At 41.4% G+C, this 22,492-nt stretch overlaps 1 protein-coding gene across 1 annotated transcript; it reads left to right on the forward strand.

The window, feature by feature from the left end:
* Positions 1-1,316: 1,316 nt before the first annotated feature.
* si:dkey-219c10.4 (high affinity cGMP-specific 3',5'-cyclic phosphodiesterase 9A) lies at positions 1,317-20,585 on the forward strand. The gene is made up of 14 exons (XM_061692092.1): positions 1,317-1,404; positions 2,249-2,410; positions 2,493-2,544; positions 2,740-2,842; positions 4,519-4,661; positions 4,762-4,821; positions 6,132-6,309; positions 9,784-9,906; positions 10,219-10,311; positions 10,423-10,490; positions 10,580-10,682; positions 18,120-18,224; positions 20,127-20,273; positions 20,394-20,585. The coding sequence occupies exons 1-14, from the start codon at positions 1,317-1,319 to the stop codon at positions 20,583-20,585; spliced, it is 1,617 nt and encodes a 538-aa protein (XP_061548076.1).
* Positions 20,586-22,492: the final 1,907 nt, after the last annotated feature.

A 22,492-nucleotide genomic window follows, 5' to 3' on the forward strand; every position in this document is an offset into this window, starting at 1 on the left:
AACAGGAGTCACTGATGGTGTAGTGGTGCGTTTGCCTGACTTTGGTGCGGGTAGCATGGGTTCAGTTCCCACTCAGTGACGGTGTGAATGTAAGTCCGAATGGTTGTCCGTGTCTATATGTGTCCTGCGACTGACTGGTGACCAGTACAGGGTGTAGTCAGCCTTTCGCCCGAAGTCAGCTGGGATAGGCTCCAGTGCCCCGTGACCCTTGTGAGGAGAAGCAGTATGGGAAATGAATGAATATTCTTATAATCAAAACAAAATTAATTCCATAATAAACAGGATAAGCGGTGTTGAAAATGGATGGACGGATATTTACAAACAAAAATTTCATTTTTACTTGGGTTACACTAGGTGTATGGACATGTGACATTCTTGTGTCGTTTGATTGTTGAACTTGAGTCAAACATCAATGTGGTAATAACGGTGGATTGGAGCAACGGCATCTTATGCGGAAGTCGAAAACGAAAGTCTAAAAATTTATCGTGCACGCAATTATTGATAAATGAAAGTCACTAGCAACATATAGATTATTGTAATGTAGTAAGAGTACAGTTTCTTCTTCACATAAATACTTGAGTAAATTGAAAAGTATGCTTCACTAAAACTAACAATTTATAACAATAACAATTGATCCAAAATGTTACTTGAGTAAATGTAGCATACCTACCCACCTCTTGTTATTTGCATACAGCAACTGTATTATCTGCAATAATCACCTTGTAGTAGTTCACTAACGGAGTATTGCTAAGAACAAATCATGAACAGTGTAGTAGTTAACTGTTCTAACTTAGGGCAGGCAGTGTGGGTGCAGCTCACACTCTGTGTTCGTGTCAATGTGAATGTGCCGTTGTCTTTTTCTGTGTGTCTTGTAATTGACTGGTTACCAGTCCAGGGTGTAGTTTGCCTTTTGCCCCAAAGTCAGACTCCACCTCTCTGTGACACTGAACATGAGAGCTTATACAAGTACTATGACACACATTATTTCAAAGCCATTTCATTTAAGTTTTCATGTTTGTATTAACTGATATACAGTATCTCCATAAACAATGGTTTTGGAAGATCTTTTGTATGGTTATCCTTACTGCAGGTGAATTTTTGTAATTTTTATTTTGGAATTTAGTGTTATTGCTTGATTGCTTTGGTTTTGTCATTAAGAAACGCTGTCCAACGGAGGACAGAAGGTGGGGCAGAGGAAGAGGTGGGATGAACAACAAAAGGAGGTGGAGTGTTTTCAGTAGGCTAATGAGGTGAAATAGATGCTTGATTCAGACCGAAAATACATACAGAGACGTAAGCAGCTCTAAATGAATAAGATGGCAACAAAGATCCTTTACTTCACAGTGAATGGGAAACCAGAGCAAGCTGAGTTCCCAGTGAATTGTCCTTCTCAGGATGTCAAAGGTAAGGGCAGAAAAATTCACTTCCTGCGCTGTAAAAGGGTTAATTATACATTACATTCATCATATAGAAAATGCATATTTTCATTGTATGTTTGTCTAAAATTACTAGTGATTAATTTGGAGTCTGTGAATGGAAGGGTGTGAAAATCATGTGATACAGGAAAAAGCATACAATTAAAATGTAACTTCTGATGTGAAAGTAAAATGAGACCTGATGTGCAGTGCTCATTTGGCATTATAGACCTCACACAGCAAGGATTCAGTCATGGAAAGATTAGCTCAGGAGCAATGGAGGTCTGCTGACTTTCCAACAGCATACAGCTGCCACTGACAGCTCTTCAGTCAGCATGTTCACTTCATTGGTCTACAGACGATATTCGTGTATTTTGTTTCAAGTGCTGTGGAAGCATATGAAAGGACAAAAGTGTCTATCCTGAAGACTCATAGATAGACCTCAGCAACCCCCCCATCCCTCACCAACCACCAAATTTAAAGGTGACTTGTCCTTTATTATGCAACTTCCATAAGAGTGATGTAGGCCTAAAACCAAAGTTCACACACAACTGTTAGACATTTACAGTATGGAATTAAAGCAGAACCAAGCATTCTGAGCCATCCATGTAATTGTATCCACACACATTGAATCAAGGCAACTGAACCCTTGTTGATATTTCAACTTCAGCTTCTTCAGTCCTAAATCTTAGATGTAGAGTTTTCTTATTTCTCTTGGCACTTATTTTGACAGAAGGTGAAACGTATTCAACAACCAAGAAGAGTCCATTTGCCTTCGATTCAACGGAAGGGCATTGAATTGCAAACAGCAAAAACTGATGCAATCTTTCCAGATCTGTTCCGCTCTGCAGCTGAAGCTGGGCCACATGACATCCTAAAGCTTTACAATCCCAAAGGCAACATTATCAACATCTCATCAAATCTGGAGCCTAACAATCCAAACTCCTGCTACAAACTGGAAGTGGTTGCTTCTGGTTGCAACAGTGAGCCATTAGGTATGTCTTCCTTGCCAACACACACAAAAAAGGCAGCACCCTGAGGTTGCTGAGTTGACATAATCTTTTTTGTCTAAATAAGGTGTGGAGCTTGCTGGTGCACTCGGATTTGATCTCTCATCTATGGAAAAAAGGTAGAAAACATGAAACCCACTGAAGCTAAGAAACCCATTTTAATTAAGTTATTCTGTAACATAAAGTGTGGAGTGCAGTAGTGAGAAATGGGATTGGTACAGCAAGCTGAATGATACATATCCTATCCTTTATTACAACGTACATCATTGTACGAAGGACTTGAATGTGTAAAGTTAATTATGTTGTTACCTCAGACTCCAAGGCCTGGAAAAGAAAATCCTCATTGAAGCAGGAAATACGCCTGCAGTCATCTATGAGATGAAGAAACAGGTGGATTCATTCCGGGAGAAACTGGAGGTACAGGGAAATTATTTTTTATTATTATTTCAAATACACCTGTGAAATTCAAACTCTTCACAAATACTGCAGCTCGCTGAATCATTATTTGAAGTACCTTCCTGTATGATATGACATATTGCCATATTTCCACTTGAACTTGTTCACCACCATTCCATTAGTAATCTTGGAAATTGTTTTCAGCATTTGTATTTCCCAGGCACAAGCACAGATATTTTTGGGGGCAGGTGTTCAAGCCCAAAAAAGTGCACCTAAGGTCAAAATCATTCATACAATAAAAAAAAAAACAATAGAATATATTTAACTCATTTATTTATTTATTTAACGCAATCAACACAGTCAATAATACGACTATTAACAAAGGTGACTATTAATAAACGTCTGGTTGTTGGGGATACAAAAATGAGACCAAGATAAATCATTCTTAAACTTGTTTCCACTATTTGATCACCTATAACCTGTACAACTCAATCGGAAAAAAAAACGAGAGAGGAAGTAAAAATAAACAATTGAGATAACATGGTTGCGCAAGTGCACGCACACTTTTATAAATGGCACTCTGGCTATGTTCAGAATTCAGTAATCACATTCAAACACATTAAATGGGGGTCAGCGCACATAATAATAATAATAATAATAATAATAATAATAATAATAATAATAATAATAATAATAATAATAATAATAATAATAATAATAATAATAATAATAATAATAATAATAATAGGCGGCACGGTGGATGACTGGATAGAGCGTCAGCCTCACAGTTCTGAGGACCCTGGTTCAATCCCCGGCCCCGCCTGTGTGGAGTTTGCATGTTCTCCCTGTGCCTGCGTGGGTTTTCTCCGGGCACTCCGGTTTCCTCCCACATCCCAAAAACATGCATGCATTGGAGACTCTAAATTTCCCGTAGGTGTGAATGTGAGTGCAAATGGTTGTTTGTTCGTATGTGCCCTGCGATTGGCTGGGAACCGGTTCAGGGTGTACCCCGCCTCCTGCCCAATGATAGCTGGGATAGGCTCCAGCACGCCTGCGACCCTAGTGTGGAGAAGCGGCTCAGAAAATGGATGGATGGATGGATTATTTAATCTCATTTTCACGGAGGACCGGGGTTCAATTCCCGGCCCCGCCTGTTTCTCCAGTTTCCTGCCACATCCCAAAAACATGCGTGGTAGGTTGATTGAAGTCTCTAAATTGCCCGTAGGTGTGAATGTGAGTGTGAATGGTTGTTTGTTTCTATGTGCCATGCGATTGGCTGGCGAGCGGTTCAGGGTGTACACCGCTACCCGCCCGAAGATAGCTGGGATAGGCTCCAGCAACCCGCGACCCTTGTGAGGATAAGCGGTAAAGAAAATGGATGGGTGGATGGATGGTTTTGTGATTGTAGGGGGAAAGCTGCAGCTGGCTACTAATGTTGACTGAATGGATGGCAACAATGGGGAAATGAAATGCTAGTATTTTGAGGGTAATAGCCCGTCAGCAACTTACTGTATTGAAAAATAAAATAACTATTAATTAGTTCATTTCCACTATTAATTAGTTCATTTTTGAAATGGTAAATGGCTCCAGCACTCCCTCCTTTGTGAGGATGAGCGTCTCAGAAAATCGATGGATAATCTCATTTTAGTACATGTACTGTGTCTCGCTGACTTCTGTCTCGGATCAATTCCTTTAAGAGTGTGGAGCATCTTAGCTGGCTTGGATTATTCAAGGACTTGTCAGAGGGAGCACCCAAGCCCTCTCCGTTTTACCACAAGAGATCCTTGCATAAAACAAAAGAGGAATGTGAGCATGTCCGTGAAAAGTTCCTTCAAATGAGGCATGTACAACTGTATAAATCCTTTACTTAAAGAACCTACTTCGTATTCATAAAACAGTCATTTTTAATCATGAATTATCATATTGTGTCACCCGCACAGCTCTCTGGATGTATCCGAGGAGGTGAGGCAGTACTTAAAGACGCCAACATTTGACAACTGGTAGGTTTGGGTTTGGCACCTGTAGCACAGTGTATTAACATTGAGGTAGACAGTTTACCAATGACAGTCATACACACCCATGTTTCTAAAAAAGATGTGGTCCCTCATTCTTTTCTTCTGGTCAGCATACTCATCTCAATATCAATAGGCTTGCAGAGCGCTCACATATCAAAAGGTTCAGGAGTGCCTCAATCAACACCATGATTGAAGTGGGTAGATGTGTGCTGTATTCAGTGAGGTTCCGTTTTATGTGTTCAAACCCTTTTTTAATAAAAACAAAACATACAATAGATGGAAAGAGAATATATTTTGCACAGTGGGGATATGGTGTTCTAACATGGTGAACCACAGGATTTTGAAAAGATAGGACAATAGTCACATTGAGAAATTTGATGATGTACACAAATCTCAGCTCCAGCCTTCCCGTGTGGAGTTTTCTTGCGGTGATTTTCTCCAGGTACTACGGAGTCCTCCTACATTCCCCAAACATACATGTTCAGTTAATTGAATTGATTGTGGGAGGAAATGGTTGTCTATACTGTGATTGTTTGGCAATCAGTCCAGGGTGTACCCCGCGCCTCTTAAAATTAACTGGAATTGGCTCCTGTGACCATAATGTGGACAAGTAGAATAAAAAAATGAATAGATGGATAGTCCATATACACAGTAAGGGTTTTCTATGTAAAACGGAGTTCAGGACGGACATTTGGAAATGTTTGTGTTTCATTCTGCCGATCTGCTGTTATACCTGCTAGCTTATTTTGTCAGTTGTATATTAAAAAGAATGAAACCGAGTTGAGTAATTAGTACAGTTGTCCTTGCACACTTGCTATATGGTTTTGATTTTTGATTTTCAACTTGAAAAGTGGGACACGTCTGTAATGTCAACATTATTTACACGAAGTGGTAGAAGTACAGTACGTGTAAATATTTGCATTTTAACACATATATACTGCTCACTCTCATTCATCTTACTTGATTCGCTTATCAGTTTGTACATCATTATTTGAGACTTGATTCTGTCCATAATATTCAGACACACAGCTAGTTCAGTGAATTTACCAACCAAGAATCATATACAGCATGCAACTAAATATGAATCCAGGTTCATAATAATTGATGGTACAATTCAATTCAATTGATGATACAATTCATTTGTTAACTTTTGTCCATTTCACATTTTTTTTCTAGTCTTTTCCTGCTTTGTCAGAGAGATGGCTGACGGACGACACATTGAATTGGAATTAGTGGGAAGTGTAACACACTCGCTGGGTCTCGTGAGATAATTTTCTCTTTTTATGTGAGTGCAGGCAGTGGGAGGATGCAGAGATAATGGTGCTCCTGCAAGTCATGTACACAGACTTAGATTTTATCGCTGCCTACAATATTGAACCTGAAGTTTTACAGCAGTTCCTGTTTGAAGTGTACCGCAGATACAACAACATCCCTTTCCACAACTTCAAGCATTGCTTCTGTGTCACCCAGATGGTGAGTGGGTGTCCCCTCTTGATTGGCTACTGGTCACAACTGACACACCTTAAGTTTTTTTTTCTTCATAGACTGTTAGAAATTCATATTTGACTCTAATTAAATTTGACTTTAACCCTTCTTTACCCCGGGAATGAGAGATGCCCTCTCTCTTGAATGTAAATATAAAGTTTTTTTTTTGTTTTTGATTGATTGCTTCAGTTTGTCTATTGTAAGCAAAGTATGCTCAATGCATTTTCCACTTGGCCTAAGTTGCTTGTAGTGTAGTAAATAAAGATTGAAAGCGAGAAAATAAAGGGCATAACAGTCACACGGTCACCCAGCCAAACTGAAATTTAAAAGATTGAGAACTTGCTCTCTTTGAGCTTTTGGGAAGCTACAGTATAGACTTTTAAACCATTATGCATTGTAAAAAAAATCCCTTGTTCAGCAAAACGAATATCAATGCTCCAATGCAAGCTGTTTAAAAAAAAAACCTGAAGCAACACGACCCAGTGTTGGGAACGTTAATTTTCTGCGCAAAGTACAACCCCAATTCCAATGAAGTTGGGACGTTGTGTTAAACATAAATAAAGACAGAATACAATAAATTGCAAATCATGTTCAACCTATATTTAATTGAATACACTACAAAGACAAGATATTTAATGTTCAAACTAATAAACTTTATTGTTTTTAGGAAATAATTGTTAACTTAGAATTTTATGGCTGCAACACGTTCCAAAAAATCTGGGACAGGTGGAAAAAAAGACAGAAAGGCTAATTAAACACTTGTTTGGAACATCCCACAGGTGAACAGGCTAATTGGGAACAGGTGGGTGCCATGATTGGGTATAAAAGGAGCTTCCCTGAATTGGTGAGTCATTCACAAGCAAAGATGGGGCGAAGTTCACCTCTTTGTGAACAAGTGCGTGAGAAATAGTCGAACAGTTTAAGGACAATGTTCCTCAACGTACATTTGCAAGGAATTTAGGGATTTCATCATCTACAATGTGTAAAGAATATGACCACATGGGCCACATCTGGACTGGACCACATCTGGACTGTTGTGTTACGACAACGGAGACCCCGGACTGTTGAACAGCTGATGCTGTAAATCAAGCATGATAATTCCACCTGCAAATATTCAACAATTAGTGTCCTCAGTTCCAAAAGTTTAATGAATGTTATTAAAAGAAAAGGTGATGTAATACAGTGGTAAACATGACCCTGTCCCAGCTTTTTTGGAATGTGTTGCAGCCATAAAATTATAAGTTAATGATTATTTGCTATGGTGTACACCCTGAACCGGTCGCCAGCCAATCGCAGGGCACATATAAACAAACAACCATTCGCACTCACATTCACACCTACGGGCAATTTAGAGACTTCAATCAACCTACCACGCATGTTTTTGGGATGTGGGAGGAAACCGGTGTCCCCGGAGAAAACCCACCCAGGCACGGGGAGAACATGCAAACTCCACACAGGCGGGGCCGGGATTTGAACACTGGTCCCCAGAACTGTGAGGCAGATATGCTAAACAGTCGGTCACTGCGCCGGCTCACAAAACCATGAGGAATAATTTGTTGATTGAATGGTCTTTTTTTTAAATGAGGAATTAAAACAAAATCAGGTCTTTTTTCCCTTAATGTGAAAAAAAAATGCAACACTGTATGACAGCAACGATGGTGAATGGACATTAATAATTGGATTTCTTGCAGCTCTTAACAAAATATTTTATCTTATCTCTTCATATCAGTCACTAATGGTGTAGCGGTACACTCGCCTGACTTTGGTGCAGGCAGCGTGGGTTCAGTTCCCACTCAGTGACGGTGTGAATGTGAGTGCGAATGGTTGTCTGTGTATGTGTCCTGCGACTGACTGGTGACCAGTTCAGGGTGTAGTCCGCCTTTCGCCCGAAGTCAGCTGGGATAGGCTCCAGCGTCCCGTGACCCTTGTGAGGAGAAGCAGTATGGGAAATGAATGAATATTCTTATAATCAAAACAAAATAAATTCCATAATATGACAGTGTGATCGTACAGTGCTTTATCTAAAGCATTCTGATACAAATAATAATTTGCCGAGTAATAATTTTTAAAATTATGTACCAGCACATCGCGCACTCGCGCAACTGACTGTAAAAATGAATGGCGGCTGCGGCCGCACTCAATCGGTTGCCAAATTCGCCGTTTATCCACCGACATATGAATGCTCTTATATAGTGTGTTCAGATGGGTTTTGTCCTGGAAGTCCCTAACAAAACTTGGCACTCTTGATTGAAAATGAACTTTCATTTGAAAACTGTTCACAGATGCCGGAATGAATGTGTTCTCAATAACGTGTATCAGGCAGAAATGAACTAAGTTCAGTTCACGTTCGCCCAAAATATGAACTACCGTAATTTTTCGTGTATTATGTACATTCCCCCCCAAAAATGTCAAAAGTAAATAGTGCGCATTATACATAGGTACCGGGAAAATGAAAAAAAACTTTCACATTTTATAAATGTATGCCGCCATCTAGATGTTATGAAAAAGCTGTACACTTTCATTCCAAAATTCCACCGTCACCTAGAGGTTATGAGAAAGGTGTACACTTTCATTCTAATATACGCCCACCGAGAGGTTATGAAAAAGGTGTAGCCTCCACCTTCATTCCAATATGACAGGGGTACGTAGGACTCCATATACAGTTTACATACCCTGGCAGAATGTGTGAAATATATATATATTTTTTTATAAATACGACTGGTGACTGAACAGCAACCATCATGAATTTCTTTATGGGTATGTTTTGTTTATTGATAATGCTTCTCTGAAATGCTTGACAGATTAATTTGAATCCCATTAAAATAACATTAAATGTGTTTCGCCTAGGCTTGTTTTCTTTAAAGAATTGTACCTATCTTACAAATTCTGCCCGGGTAATCAAACATATGAGCACAACTGTGTGTTTTCTCATTTACTAAATAAAAGTAGGGCTGTGAATTTCAAAATAAGAGCAACTAAATAAAAAAAAAAGCTTTACATATTAAAATAAAGTGCTTAACTACAGAAGAATTCTTTGAAAAAACACTTCATGTTTTGATAATATGGGTAGAAGCAAAGTCATACATTATAAAAATGCATTATACATAGGTAGAAGGGTTTTCCAAAAATTTTAGGTCAACTTTGGGGGGGTGTATTATACATGGGTGCGCATTATACACGTGAAATTACGGTAGTTCATGATATTCCACTCATTGAATTTGTTCAGGTACAACACTGCATTTTGCCAGTTTTACAAAGATACAAGATAAACTTGCTGACTGATATAGGCCCAAATTGAAATATTGCAAGACCCTTATGATGAAACATTGAGTAAGATAACAAAACACTACCAACATAATAAACTCAGTTAGTGACTGGTGAATTAATTTCTAAAATATACTACTATTTTTTCCTGCTAATAAAACAAAAGTAAAACAGCTAAATGTGTCATCTATTGCACAGATGTATGGTTTAATCTGGCTGACTGACCTGAGAAGTAAGATGGACAGCACTGACCTGCTGATCATGCTGACCTCTGCAGTTTGCCATGACCTTGACCACACCGGCTACAATAATGCCTACCAGGTACAAAAGCACATCCATAACAACAAAAACATCTTAATGTAGAAGGTTTTTTCTTGTAATGTTTGTTTCTATATCTCAACCATGTAAAGCACTTTGTGAGTCTTTGTGAGAAGTGCTATATAAATAAAAAATAAAAAAAACCTGCATCTGAAAAAAAATACTGCGATTGGCTGGCGACCAGTTCCGGGTGTGCCCCGCCTTTCGCCCGAAGCTGGCTGGGATAGGCTCCAGCACGCCCGCGACCCTAGTGAGGGTACACGGAACGGAAGATGAATGAATGAAAAAAACTAACTGTATGTATCCATATTATAGATAAATGCTCGTACGGAACTTGCCCTTCGCTACAATGACCTCTCTCCCTTGGAGAACCACCACTGTGCTGTTGCTTTTGATATACTGGAGAAGGTACAACTCTTCAACGCTGGCATGTAACATCTAGAAATAGCATGCTAATGCAACACATATTTTTCAGGAGGTGAAGCAGCAACAGTGAAATAATGGTTTTGTTGTGTCTAGACAGAGAACAATATCTTCAGAAATGTGTCTCTGGACCAGTACAAACGGATAAGGAAAGGCATTATAAAGTGAGATAATTATTCTTATTTGCTTTGTGTGAACATTACCTCACTCTGTCCAGAGTCTGTTACACAAGCGCACAATTTTGCAACCACAGATGCATTCTGGCCACTGACATGACAAGACACAATGAGATCCTCAACAAGTTCAAGTCCATTCTGTCTTTGTTTGACTTTGACAACAAGGAACACAAAGATGTGGTAAGAGATGCCACTTTATCGGACTCTGGTTACTTTATCTACATCCCTCTACATTGTAGGGGTTATTCCAGCAAGCAGGTTACGTGAAAATTCTGAGGAAATTGACTCTGAGATGAGGGAAAGCCTGATCATTCCATTCAAAAGAGATGGGGAAGAGGAATTCCGATTCCATCACCACAGTAACTGACTCCGTTAACCTGCTCGCTAGCAGGTTAGGTATGCTCAATCTTGACTTTCTACGTGTCTCCTCCCACCTGAAGCAAACATGGCTTGTCTCTTTCTTCGCGATCCCATTGATACTGAGCCACAACCAAATCTTAAGTGAGATGTGAGTATTCCCAAACTAATTTCTGATTGAAAACTATTATTTTATACTCAGTCAACTCAGTTTTATCAAGAGTCACAAATATTTTTTTTTATTTGCATTAAGTCGATTTTCCTAAAAATGGGATTAAATGTATTTCTTCATTTTATCAATACTATAATAATTTTTCTTACAATTGGTTGATTGACTGAATTTTAATACAATTAAATATACGTTGAATAATGTGTTGTCTATTTTTAATACATAATTAATATATGTTAATTTTACTTAATTCTAAATAATTACATTATAAAATAATAAATAATTTTATTTGTAAAATAAACCATTTTACATTTATATTCAGCGGCATGGTGAGCGACTGGTTAGCACATCTGGCTCACAGTTCTGAGGACTGGGGTTCAAATTCCGGCCCCGCCTGTCTGGAGTTTGCATGTTCTCCCCGTGCCTGCGTGGGTTTTCTCCGGGTACTCCGCTTTCCTCCCACATCCCCAAAAACATGCATGGTAGGGTAATTAAGACTCTCAATTGCCCATAATTTGAATGTGTACGCAAATGGTTGTTTTGTTTATAGGTGCCCTGCGATTGGCTGGTGACCAGTTACGGGTGTACCCCGCCTCTTGCCTGAAGATTGCTGGGATAGGCTCCAGCACGCCCGCGACCCTCGTGAGGATAAGCGGAACGGAAGATGAATGAATGAACATCTGTATTCATCATAATTTACTTTTTATTCATTTATCTAATTAAATAATTGGTTAACTGATTTATTGTCAATAAAATAAATTAAGATTGCTCAAATAATTTGAAATTTGAAAATTTCAACAATTGTTTCATTAATTATAATTAAAATAATTACAAATAATACAATTTAAAATGAGAATGAATTATTTCCTTAGTTCAAATGCGTTCAACGGGAGATCGACAGACGGATCGGTGCAGCGTCTGCAGTGATGCGGACTTTGTATCGGTCCGTTGTGGTAAAGAAGGAGCTGAGCCGAAAGGCGAAGCTCTCAATTTACCGGTCGATCTTCGTTCCTACCCTCACCTATGGTCATGAACTGTGGGTCGTGACCGAAAGAACGAGATCCCGGATACAAGAGGCCGAAATGAGTTTCCTCCGCAGGGTGTCCGGGCTCTCCCTTAGAGATAGGGTGAGAAGCTCGGTCATCCGGGAGGATCTCAGAGTAGAGCCGCTGCTCCTCCGCATTGAGAGGAGCCAGATGAGGTGGCTGGGGCATCTGATTCGGATGCCTCCCGGATGCCTCCCTGGTGAGGTGTTCCGGGCACGTCCCACCGGGAGGAGACCCCGGGGACGACCCAGGACACGCTGGAGAGACTACGTCCTTCGGCTGGCCTGGGAACGCCTCGGGATCCCTCCGGAAGAGCTGGATGAAGTGGCTGGGGAGAGGGAAGTCTGGGCGTCCCTGCTAAAGCTATTGCCCCCCCGACGCGGTAGAAAATAGATGGATGGATGGATCAAATGCCTTCAATATTATTATTTTTTTTATTTTAATCTAATTAAATAATTTGTCAATTGATTGTTTTGTAAATAAAATAAAACAATATTTTTATAGAACATCCATCCATCCATCCATTTTCTGAGCCGCTTCTCCTCATTAGGGTCGCGGGCGTGCTGGAGCCTATCCCAGCTGTCATCAGGGTACACCCTGAACTGGTTGCCAGCCAATCGCAGGGCACATAGGAACAAACAACCATTCGCACTCACAGTCAGGCCTACGGGCAATTTAGAGTCTCCAATTCATGCATGTTTTTGGGATGTGGGAGGAAACCGGAGTGCCCGGAGAAAACCCACGCAGGCACGGGGAGAACATGCAAACTCCACACAGGCGGGGCCGGGGATTGAATCCGGGTCCTCAGAACTGTGAGGCTGACGCTCTAACCAGTCGGCCACCGTGCCTTTTATAGAACAATATTATTTTATTATTAGAGTAAAAAAATTTGGATACAAGTGAACTCTTTCTTTTGACCTCATCTACAAATGACCTGGCCCATCTATCCATTTTAAAAATCCAATGTAGCCCTTCAGAACAAAAGTTAGCTCCCCACCATGCAGTCTAAATGTCAATTAGTATGAATAAAATTTTAGTGAGGTCCAACCACGGCTGAGCAAAATACCATACGCCTTGACTGCCTGAATGATGTTTTTGATGTTTCATTAAACTGCTTCCAAGTACACTTTGGATTGCACATACAGTAAATGAAAATCAGATGTTCTTCAAAATATATTCTCAATGCTACAATTTAAAGTGTGGTTAAATGTTTCAGCGGACATATTTTGCAAAAAAAACGTTTTGTCGTATTTGGGATGTAATATTGTCTCGATGGTGCCTCAGTAAACGTGAAGTATGAATTAAAATAGTCCACGCATTCCTGAGTTCCAGACGTTCCATGTCATTCAAATTCCTCGAGCTTATCTATGTCACTTGCGAGGCTCTCCGCCTACCTTCCACTCCTGAGCCAGCGCTGTCAACATAACAAAAATGTGTGCTCTCTCAAGTGGGTCAACACGGAAGCAACCAATCAGAGGAAAATGGGCAGTCTTAGCCAAATATGGACAAAGCGGATACAAAACTGGGTCAAACAGAAGTATCTGTCAGAGTGACCTTTTCTGGATCCACGTATGACAAAACCAAGGTGTTTTTTTAAATGAAATTTACACTTTTATACTAAGTCCATGTTACAGAGTCACTCTATGGAAGTTTAAAATACGGAGACCTTTAAGTCAGGCATATTCAATAGTAATGCATTAAAACTTCTGCATTCACTTGTGCATCAATTGCTTTTCTTTCCTTCACTGTCAAAGCAGTGTTGTTGTTTTTTTGCAGAATATATTTTCGCATCACTAACTGCCTGCCTGGATTAGTACCTACAATTCCAAGGGGCACGTAAGTAATTTGACGTTTCTATCGGTTTCCATGGTGGATCGACATTTCGGAGCTCCATTCATTATGTCTTTTGGTTGTGGCCGTACATGAGCCTAGCTCAAAGTGAGCGCACTTAGACTTGATTGAATTTATTCTGATCAGCTGTTCTGGACCTGAACGATCCCAGTTTTTGAGTTCAGGGGAGGTCAAGGCAGAACTCAGGTTTAGATTAAGGCCATTTTGAACCAGCTTGCTGGAATACACCCCTGCTCTGCAAACATTGAGGTTTTTTTTTTAAATTCTTTTTTTAGATAATGCTTACTGTATCTGTCCTACAATTGATTGTTTGATGAGATAATTACGCGGCATACAGTAGTTCTTCACTGAAATCATATGAAAGAGGGGACGTATTGACTGTTAGTTTACATAACAACAGCATTTTGGAACCTCAGTCCAAGCATTTGAAATCATGGCTCAAACTGGATGTTTTTTAAAATGACATCGCTATCGTCTCTAAATGCTGAAAACGGTCATTGTGAAAACGGAGCACGTGTCGTCGAGGCATGTCACAACCAAGCTACAGTGTGTCATTATGCAAATGATATTTTTGTCTGATTTCCCGAAATAATTTATACAAATAGGCCTGTCACGATTACTACATCGACTTATTGTTCGATAAATAAAATGGACATGATAGTTTTTCAGCGGCACGGTGAACGACTGGTTAGAGCGTCTGCCTCACAGTTCTGAGGACCAGGGATCAATTGTGTTTTTCGTCCGTCTTTGGAGACCTTACATGACTCACTTACACAAGGGGAGACCTGCTAACCATCAAGGAGGCTACTCCGGACTTTCTGTCACCAACTTTCGCAAATCCGCTCAGTTTTTTCCCCGAGTTACTCACCGGAGCGGCGTCCGCGGTTTTCGACGCATGGAGACGGAAACGGCGCCACAGAGGGAAGCGTGGCGGCATTCAGGTGAAACTCCGCAAGAGAGGATACAGATTGGCGTTCCCGTCGATCCACCTCGCGAATGTACGCTCCCTACCCAACAAAATGGACGAGCTTCATCTTCTGTTAAAGACCAGTAAAGACTTCAGCCATACCGCCGCCATGTGCTTCACGGAGACTTGGCTTTGCGACGCTGTACCCGATGGCGGCGTCATGCTTCCCGGCTTCCATACTCATCGAGCGGACCGCGACATGGAATCATCGGGGAAAACAAAGGGCGGTGGGATATGCTTCTATATCAACGGAAAATGGTGTACGGACGTCACGAAGCTCAGCACACACTGCAGCCCGCATTTGGAGTCGCTGTTTTTGAACTGTAAGCCATTCTACTCGCCGAGTGAGTTCGCATCATTCATCCTGGCTGGAGTCTACATTCCTCCTCAAGCTAATACGAACACCACATTGCTAACGCTCGCCGAACAAGTCAACAAAATTGAAAAAAAACACCGGACTTACCCCTCATTATTCTCCGGGACATTAACAAAGCTAAACTCAACCACAAACTCCCTAAATACAAGCAGACTGTCCTACCAGGGAAAATTAAATTTTAGACCACTGCTACACTACGGTAAAAAACGCATACCATGCTATACCTCGTGCAGCCCTGGGCTCGTCTAATCACTGCTTAATTCACTTAATACCGACGTACAGGCAAGAACTTAAATGCGCGAAGCCTACAGTGAAAGCAGTGAAAAAGTGGACCATTGAAGCAAAGATGGAACTTCAGAGCTGCTTAGACTGCACAGACCGGAGTGTCTTTGAAAATTCAGCTGGCAGCCTGGATGAATATACGGACACTGTTAAATCCTACATCAGTTTCTGTGAAGATGTGTGTGTACCAACAAAATCATTTCGCACATTCAACAACAACAAGCCATGGTTCACTGCTAAACTTAAGCAGCTTCGCCAAGCAAAGGAGGATGCAAATCAGAGCGGGGACAGGGCCCTGTATAATCGAGCTAGAAACCAGCTGACGAAAGAAATTAACATTGCAAAGAGGAACTATGCAGCAAAGTTGGAAAAACAGTTTCGCACTAACAACTCTAAATCATTCTGGCATGCATTCCAATCGCTGACTAATTACAAGCGACGATCCCCCCAAGCTGAGAACAATAGCACACCAGCCAACGGCTTGAATACCTTCTACTGCAGATTTGAAAAGGACACTTTCACACTCCACACCCACTCGGCCGCACCCCCGACCACAATCACACCTCGGACTTCTGCGTTAACCATCCATGAACAGGATGTGAGACGCATCTTCAAACAACAACAGATTAACAAAGCAGCAGGCCCAGACCATGTGTCCCCGTCCTGCCTCAAAGTCTGCGCGGACCAGCTCGCGCCAGTCTTCACTCAGATCTTCAATAGATGTCGGGAACTGTGTGAAGTACCATCCTGTTTCAAACGCTCCACCATCATTCCTGTCCCCAAGAAAGCCTGTCTAAATGACTACAGGCCTGTTGCTTTGACATCTGTGGTCATGAAGTCCTTTGAATGTCTCGTGCTGGACCACCTCAAGAGTGTCACAGGTCCCCTGCTGGACCCCCTGCAGTTTGCCTACCAAGCGAACAGGTCATGCCTCTTCTGGAAAAAAGTGTGCACTACACAATTTGCATACTTGTTGCAAAGTCTACCACCATCTGTCCCTCCAAGTTCCTTTCCTGGATGCCGTTCTTACCCATCACTTCTTCATCACCCCTATTACCTTCACCAACATGCCCATTACAATCTGCACCAATTACGAGTCTCTCGCTGTCTGGGATGCTCAGAACTACTTCGTCTAGCTCCTTCCAGAATTTCTCTTTCACCTCTAGGTCACATCTTACCTGTGGGGCATAGCCACTAATCACATGATACACAACACCCTCAATTTCAAGTTTCAGCCTCATCACTCGATCTGATACTCTTTTCACCACCAAGACATTCTTAGCCAACTCTTCTTTTAAAATAACACCGACTCAATTTCTCTTCCCATCTACACCATGGTAAAATAATTTAAACCCTGCCCCTAAACTTCTAGCTTTACTGCCTTTCCACCTGGTCTCCTGGACACACAATATATCAACCTTTCTCCTAATCATCATGTCAACCAACTCCCGATATTTTCCTGTCATAGTCCCAACATTCAAAGTCCCAACATTCAGTTCTAGGCTCTGTGCTTTCCTCTTCTCTTTCTGCCGAAGAACCTGCTTTCCACCCCTTCTTCTTTGACTTCGACCCACAGCAGTTGAATTTCCAACGGCGCCCGGCAGGTTGACGGCGCTGGTGGCGGACGTTGTTAACCCGGGCCACGACCGATCCGGTATGGAATTCTTTGGATGAACGCTCATATTTGTTTGGCAAAGTCTTAAGCCGGATGCCCTTCCTGATGCAACCCTCTGTATTTATCCGGGCTTGTACCGGTCTACAGTTTGCACTGACTTGTGCCCGCCATAGGGCTGCATTGTTCTTTTCACATTATGTTGTTGGGAAATCCCTTTACCACCTTGTTCCTTTTTTTTTTTTTATTCGGTTGAGATTTTCTGTAGTTCTGACATAGATTAAAATGTTCCTCAATTTCAGCGAATAAAAAGACCTTCATAGCATTGGTCCACGATAGAAAACTAAATGTCCTTGATTCATTATTATTATTCTTGTTTACTGTGACGTTCGAACTAATTCTGGTGATGCACGTGCTCTCCGTTTGACGAGGAAAATGAGGAGGATCAAGCAGACGCCATTGAAAAATCTGAAAACGGCCTGTTTAAATATCACATTTTCATAAATATCATACAATAAGAAAAATCCCGGCATTTTTCTACCATAGGGTCACAGTTTCGGTCACAAGTTTCATTTGATTTACATGGATTTCTGGGCAGAAATTTTTAGCAAATCTTCGACTTTAAAAGTGGAATAAAATCTTTAATCCTTATCGATTCTTACAAACAAGGGCTCATTTTATTCAAGTAATACTCCTCTGTCCAATGAGATTGTCTATTATGATATAAAGTTGTTTTGAAAATTTTAGTAAGATTGCTAGTATTTGCAAGCAAGTTTTCAGTGTTTTGATGTAGAGGATAACACTATTGTTTTTCCAAAAATGTTTTCAGACCGCAAAATGCTGTTGTTATGTAAACTAAAGCCAAAACAACTCTTTTAACTTCAACTGTGTATTGTCAAGACTTTTTTCACAGTACATTAGCTGTTTAGAATATTTATTTGTTCCCTGTGTATGCAGCTTATGATGATTCTGATCAAAGTGTGTGACATCTCCAATGAAGCGCGCCCCATGGAAGTGGCAGAGCCCTGGCTGGATTGTCTTTTACAAGAATTCTACAACCAGGTTACTTACTTGTTCTGCATACTTGGGACATTTGTCAAACCTTAGGGTTTTTATTGACCACACAAAGAATTAAAGATGTACATGTTATGGTGAGTGGCACGGTGAACGACTGGTTAGAGCATCTGCCTCACAGTTCTGAGGACCGGGGTTCAATCCCCGGCCCCGCCTGTGTGGAGTTTGCATGTTCTCCCCGTGCTTGTGTGGGTTTTCTCCTGGCACTCCAGTTTCTCCCACATCCCAAAAACATGCACAGTAGGTTAATAACTCTAAATTCCCCGTAGGTGTGAATGTGAGTGTGAATGGTTGTTTGTTTGTATGGCTGGCAACCAGTTCAGGGTGTACCCTGCCTCCTGCCCGATGATAGCTGGGATAGGCTCCAACACGCCCGCAACCCTAGTGATGAGAAAATGGATGGATGGATGGTGAAACGTAAAAGGAACTTAAAAAATATACTTTAATGGATCATACTACAACCCCAATTCCAATGGAGTTGGGATGTTGAGTTGAACATAAATAAAAACAGAATACAATGATTTGTAAATCACGTTCAACCTATATTTAATTGAATACACTACAAAGACAAGATATTTAATGTTCAAACTGATAAACTTTATTGTTTTTAGCAAATAATCATTAACTTTGAATTTTATGGCTGCAACACGTTCCAAAAGGTGGGAAAGGTGGCAAAAAAGAGGAATGCTCATCAAACACCTGTTTGGAACATCCCACAGGTGAACAGGCTAATTGGGAGCAGGTGGGTGCCATGATTGGGTGTAAAAGGAGCTTCCCTAAATTGCTCAGTCATTCACAAGAAAAGATGGGGCAAGGTTAACCTCTTTGTGAACAAGAGCGTGAGAAAATAGTCGAACAGTTTAAGGAAATGTTCCTCAACATACAATTGCAAGGAATTTAGAGATTTCATCACCTCCGGTCCATAATATCATCAGAAGTTTCAGAGAATCTGGAGAAATCACTGCATGTAAGTGGCAAGGCCAAAAACCAACATTGAATGCCCGTTCTCTGGGCCCGAGCTCATCTGGACTATTGCAGTGGAAAAGTGTTCTGTGGTCCGATGAGTCCACATTTCAAATGGTTTTGGAAATTGTGGACGTCGTGTCCTCCGGGCCAAAGAGGAAAAGAACCATCCGGACTGTTATGGATCCAAAGTTCAAAAGCCAGGATCTGTGATGGTATGGGGCTGTGTTAGTGCCAATGGCATGGGTAACTTACACATCTGTGAAGGCATCATTGATGCTGAAAGGTACATACAGGTTTTGGAGAAACATATGCTGCCATCCAAGCAACGTCTTTTTCATGGACGCCGCTGCTTATTTCAGCAAGACAATGCCAAACCATATTCTGCATGTGTTACAACAGCGTGGCTTCGTAGTAAAAGAGTGCGGGTACTAGACTGGCCTGCCTACAGTCCAGACCTGTCTCCCATTGAAAAAGTGTGGCGCATAATGAAGCGTAAAATACGACAACGAAGACCCCGGACTGTTTAACAGTTGAAGCTGTACATCAAGCAAGAATGGGAAAGAATTCCACCTACAAAGCTTTAACAATTAGTGTCCTCAGTTCCCAAACGTTTATTAAATGTTGTGAAAAGAAAAGGTGATGAAACAAAGTGGTAAACATGACCCTGTCCCAGCTTTTTTTGGAACGTGTTTCAGCCATAAAATTCTAAGTTGATGATTATTTGCTAAAAACAATAAGGTTTGTCAGTTTGAAAATTAAATCTCTTGCCTTTGTAGTGTTTTCAATTAAATATAGGTTGAACATGATTTGCAAATCATTGTATTCCTTCTTTTATTTATGTTTAACAAACGTCCCAACTTCATTGGAATTGGGGTTGTATTTGTATCACCAGTTAAAGTGTAATTGATTCTGTTTGGTCCTCAGAGTGATGTAGAGAAATTAGAGGGTCTTCCTGTCACCCCTTTCATGGATCGGGACAAGATAACCAAACCCTCATCTCAAACTGGCTTCATCAGATTTGTGCTTTTGCCGCTCTTTATAGAGTTGGCCAACCTCTTTCCCTGCCTGGAGGTAATGTTATGTCAATAACGTATGACGCTCCAAACGATGTATCAACCCTAACCAATTGGTCTTGGGGAATGTGCTACATTACAATTAATGGGGAGGCATTTTTGGATTTAAATCCTGCAGCAACACATCATTGACCCAGTGCGAAAGGCCCTTGACTACTACACAGAGATGGAGAAAGCACTGGAGAGAGACAAGCAGAACCGGGCTCAATGCGAAAATGCAGTCAAGAGCAAAGAGATACCACTGAGCCAGCCCAGCACAGATGAGCGCCAGACCTCGGGACCCGAAGCCTCGAAACCAGACACACAATGAACTATCAGAATCAGAATAATCTTTATAGGCTAAGTATGTTAAAAGACACAAGGAATAAGTCTCTGGTAGTTGGGGCCGCTCCAGTACTACACCAAATAAGCCACGATCACATAATACACACCTAGGACGTAAATACATTCAGAGCAAAGAGTCATTAAGTAATATAGTGTCCAGCAGTGCGGTAATCCTGATCAACAAAAAATGTGAAAATGATGCACAGTTACTAAGTTACAGTACAATGATGAATACAGTAATAATGTTACTACAGAGATGTGTAAAATTGGAAAAATGTCACGATAAAATATTTGTATCAACTGTTTAAGAAGTAGGGCACTGTGGACACACATCTGCCTCACAGTTCTGAGGACCGGAGTTCAAATCCTCGCCGCTCCTGTGTGGAGTTTGCATGTTCTAGCCGTGCATGGGTGGGTTTTCTCCGGGTACTCTGGTTTCCTTCCACATCCCAATAACAGGTTAATTGAAGACTAAATTTCCTGTAGGTGTGAATGTGAGTGTGTATGGTTGTTTGTTTATATGTGCCCTGCGATTGGCTGGCGACCAGTTCAGTTCCCCTCGCCTGAAGATAGCTGGAATAGGCTCCAGCATGTCCGCGACCCTAGTGAGGATAAGCGGTACAGAAAATGGATGGATGTTTAAGAAGTTAATGGCAAAGGGGAAAACTATTGGATATGTCTGCTGGTTTTAGTGTGCATTGTCTGATAGCGCTTACCTAACAGAGGGAAGGAGCTGGAAAAGGTGGTATCCGGGGTGGCGTGAATTTTGCCTGTGCTCATCTTAGTTCTTTCAGCTTGCAAGTCCTGAATAGTGGGTAAGGGGGTACCGGGGATCCTCTCGGCAGTCCTAACTGTCCATTGTCCGTTGCAGTCTGACTTTTGTCCTTTGTAGCAGCACCAAATTAGACTGTGATGGATGAACAGAACTGATTCAATAACTATTGTATAGAACTACCGCAACAGCTCCTGTGGCAGGCCATGCTTCCTCAGCAGTTGCAGGAAGTCTATCCTATGCCGGACCTTTTTTGAGGATGGAGTTGATGTTGGCCTCCCACTTCAAGTCCTGAGGGACTAATTTTCCAGGAACTTGAAGGTCTCAACAGTTGACATAGGGCAGTTGGACAGCATAAAGGACCGTTGCAAAATATGTTTCCTGATGTTTCCACCACCATCTCTATGGACTTGAGTGTGTTCAGCTCCAGGTTGTGCTGGCTGCACTGGAATAGCTCCTCCACTTCTTGTCTATATGCAGACTCATCGCCGTCGTTGATTAGGCTGTGGCGCCGTCCGCAAACTTTGGGAGTTCGACAGCTGTGTTCGTTGAAGTGCAGTCGTTGGTGTAGAGAGAAAAGAGCAGCGGAGCGAGGACACATCCCTGGTGCTGATATTGCATGTGGATGAGGTGGTTTCTGCCAGTCTCCCCTGCTGTGTCCTACGTGTCAGGAAGCTGTAAATCCATTGGCTGATGGCAGGAGAAATGCTGAGCTGGAGGACCTTGGAGGACAGGAGTTCAGGAATGATAGTGTTGAATCGAGCGAAGAAGTCAATCTAGGCCTAAGTCATGAAAAATAAAACCCTCCCTTGAGCTGCAAGAATGTGCGGTTTGTCTGCTGAAGGCGCTGCTGACGAGACCTTCACCTGTCAATCAAATACATTCACTCACTTCGCTGTAATCAACTGTTGTCTGAATAACGTGTGCCGCTGAGGTTTTGCTTAATAAACAGTTAAGTTTCCAGTGTTTGAGTTAATTGGGGACTAACACACACAACAACTCGCTGTCCAACTCTGTCAGCTCCCTGTGTTACCATTGCGACAACAACAATGGACTGTGACAATGAATTGTGTGCTAGCGCTAGTGTTGGCACTAACGTTTGTATGTAAAATGCCAGCTTT

Source organism: Phycodurus eques, chromosome 12 (assembly GCF_024500275.1).
Source record: "Phycodurus eques isolate BA_2022a chromosome 12, UOR_Pequ_1.1, whole genome shotgun sequence".
In the NCBI taxonomy this organism is placed as follows: domain Eukaryota; kingdom Metazoa; phylum Chordata; class Actinopteri; order Syngnathiformes; family Syngnathidae; genus Phycodurus; species Phycodurus eques.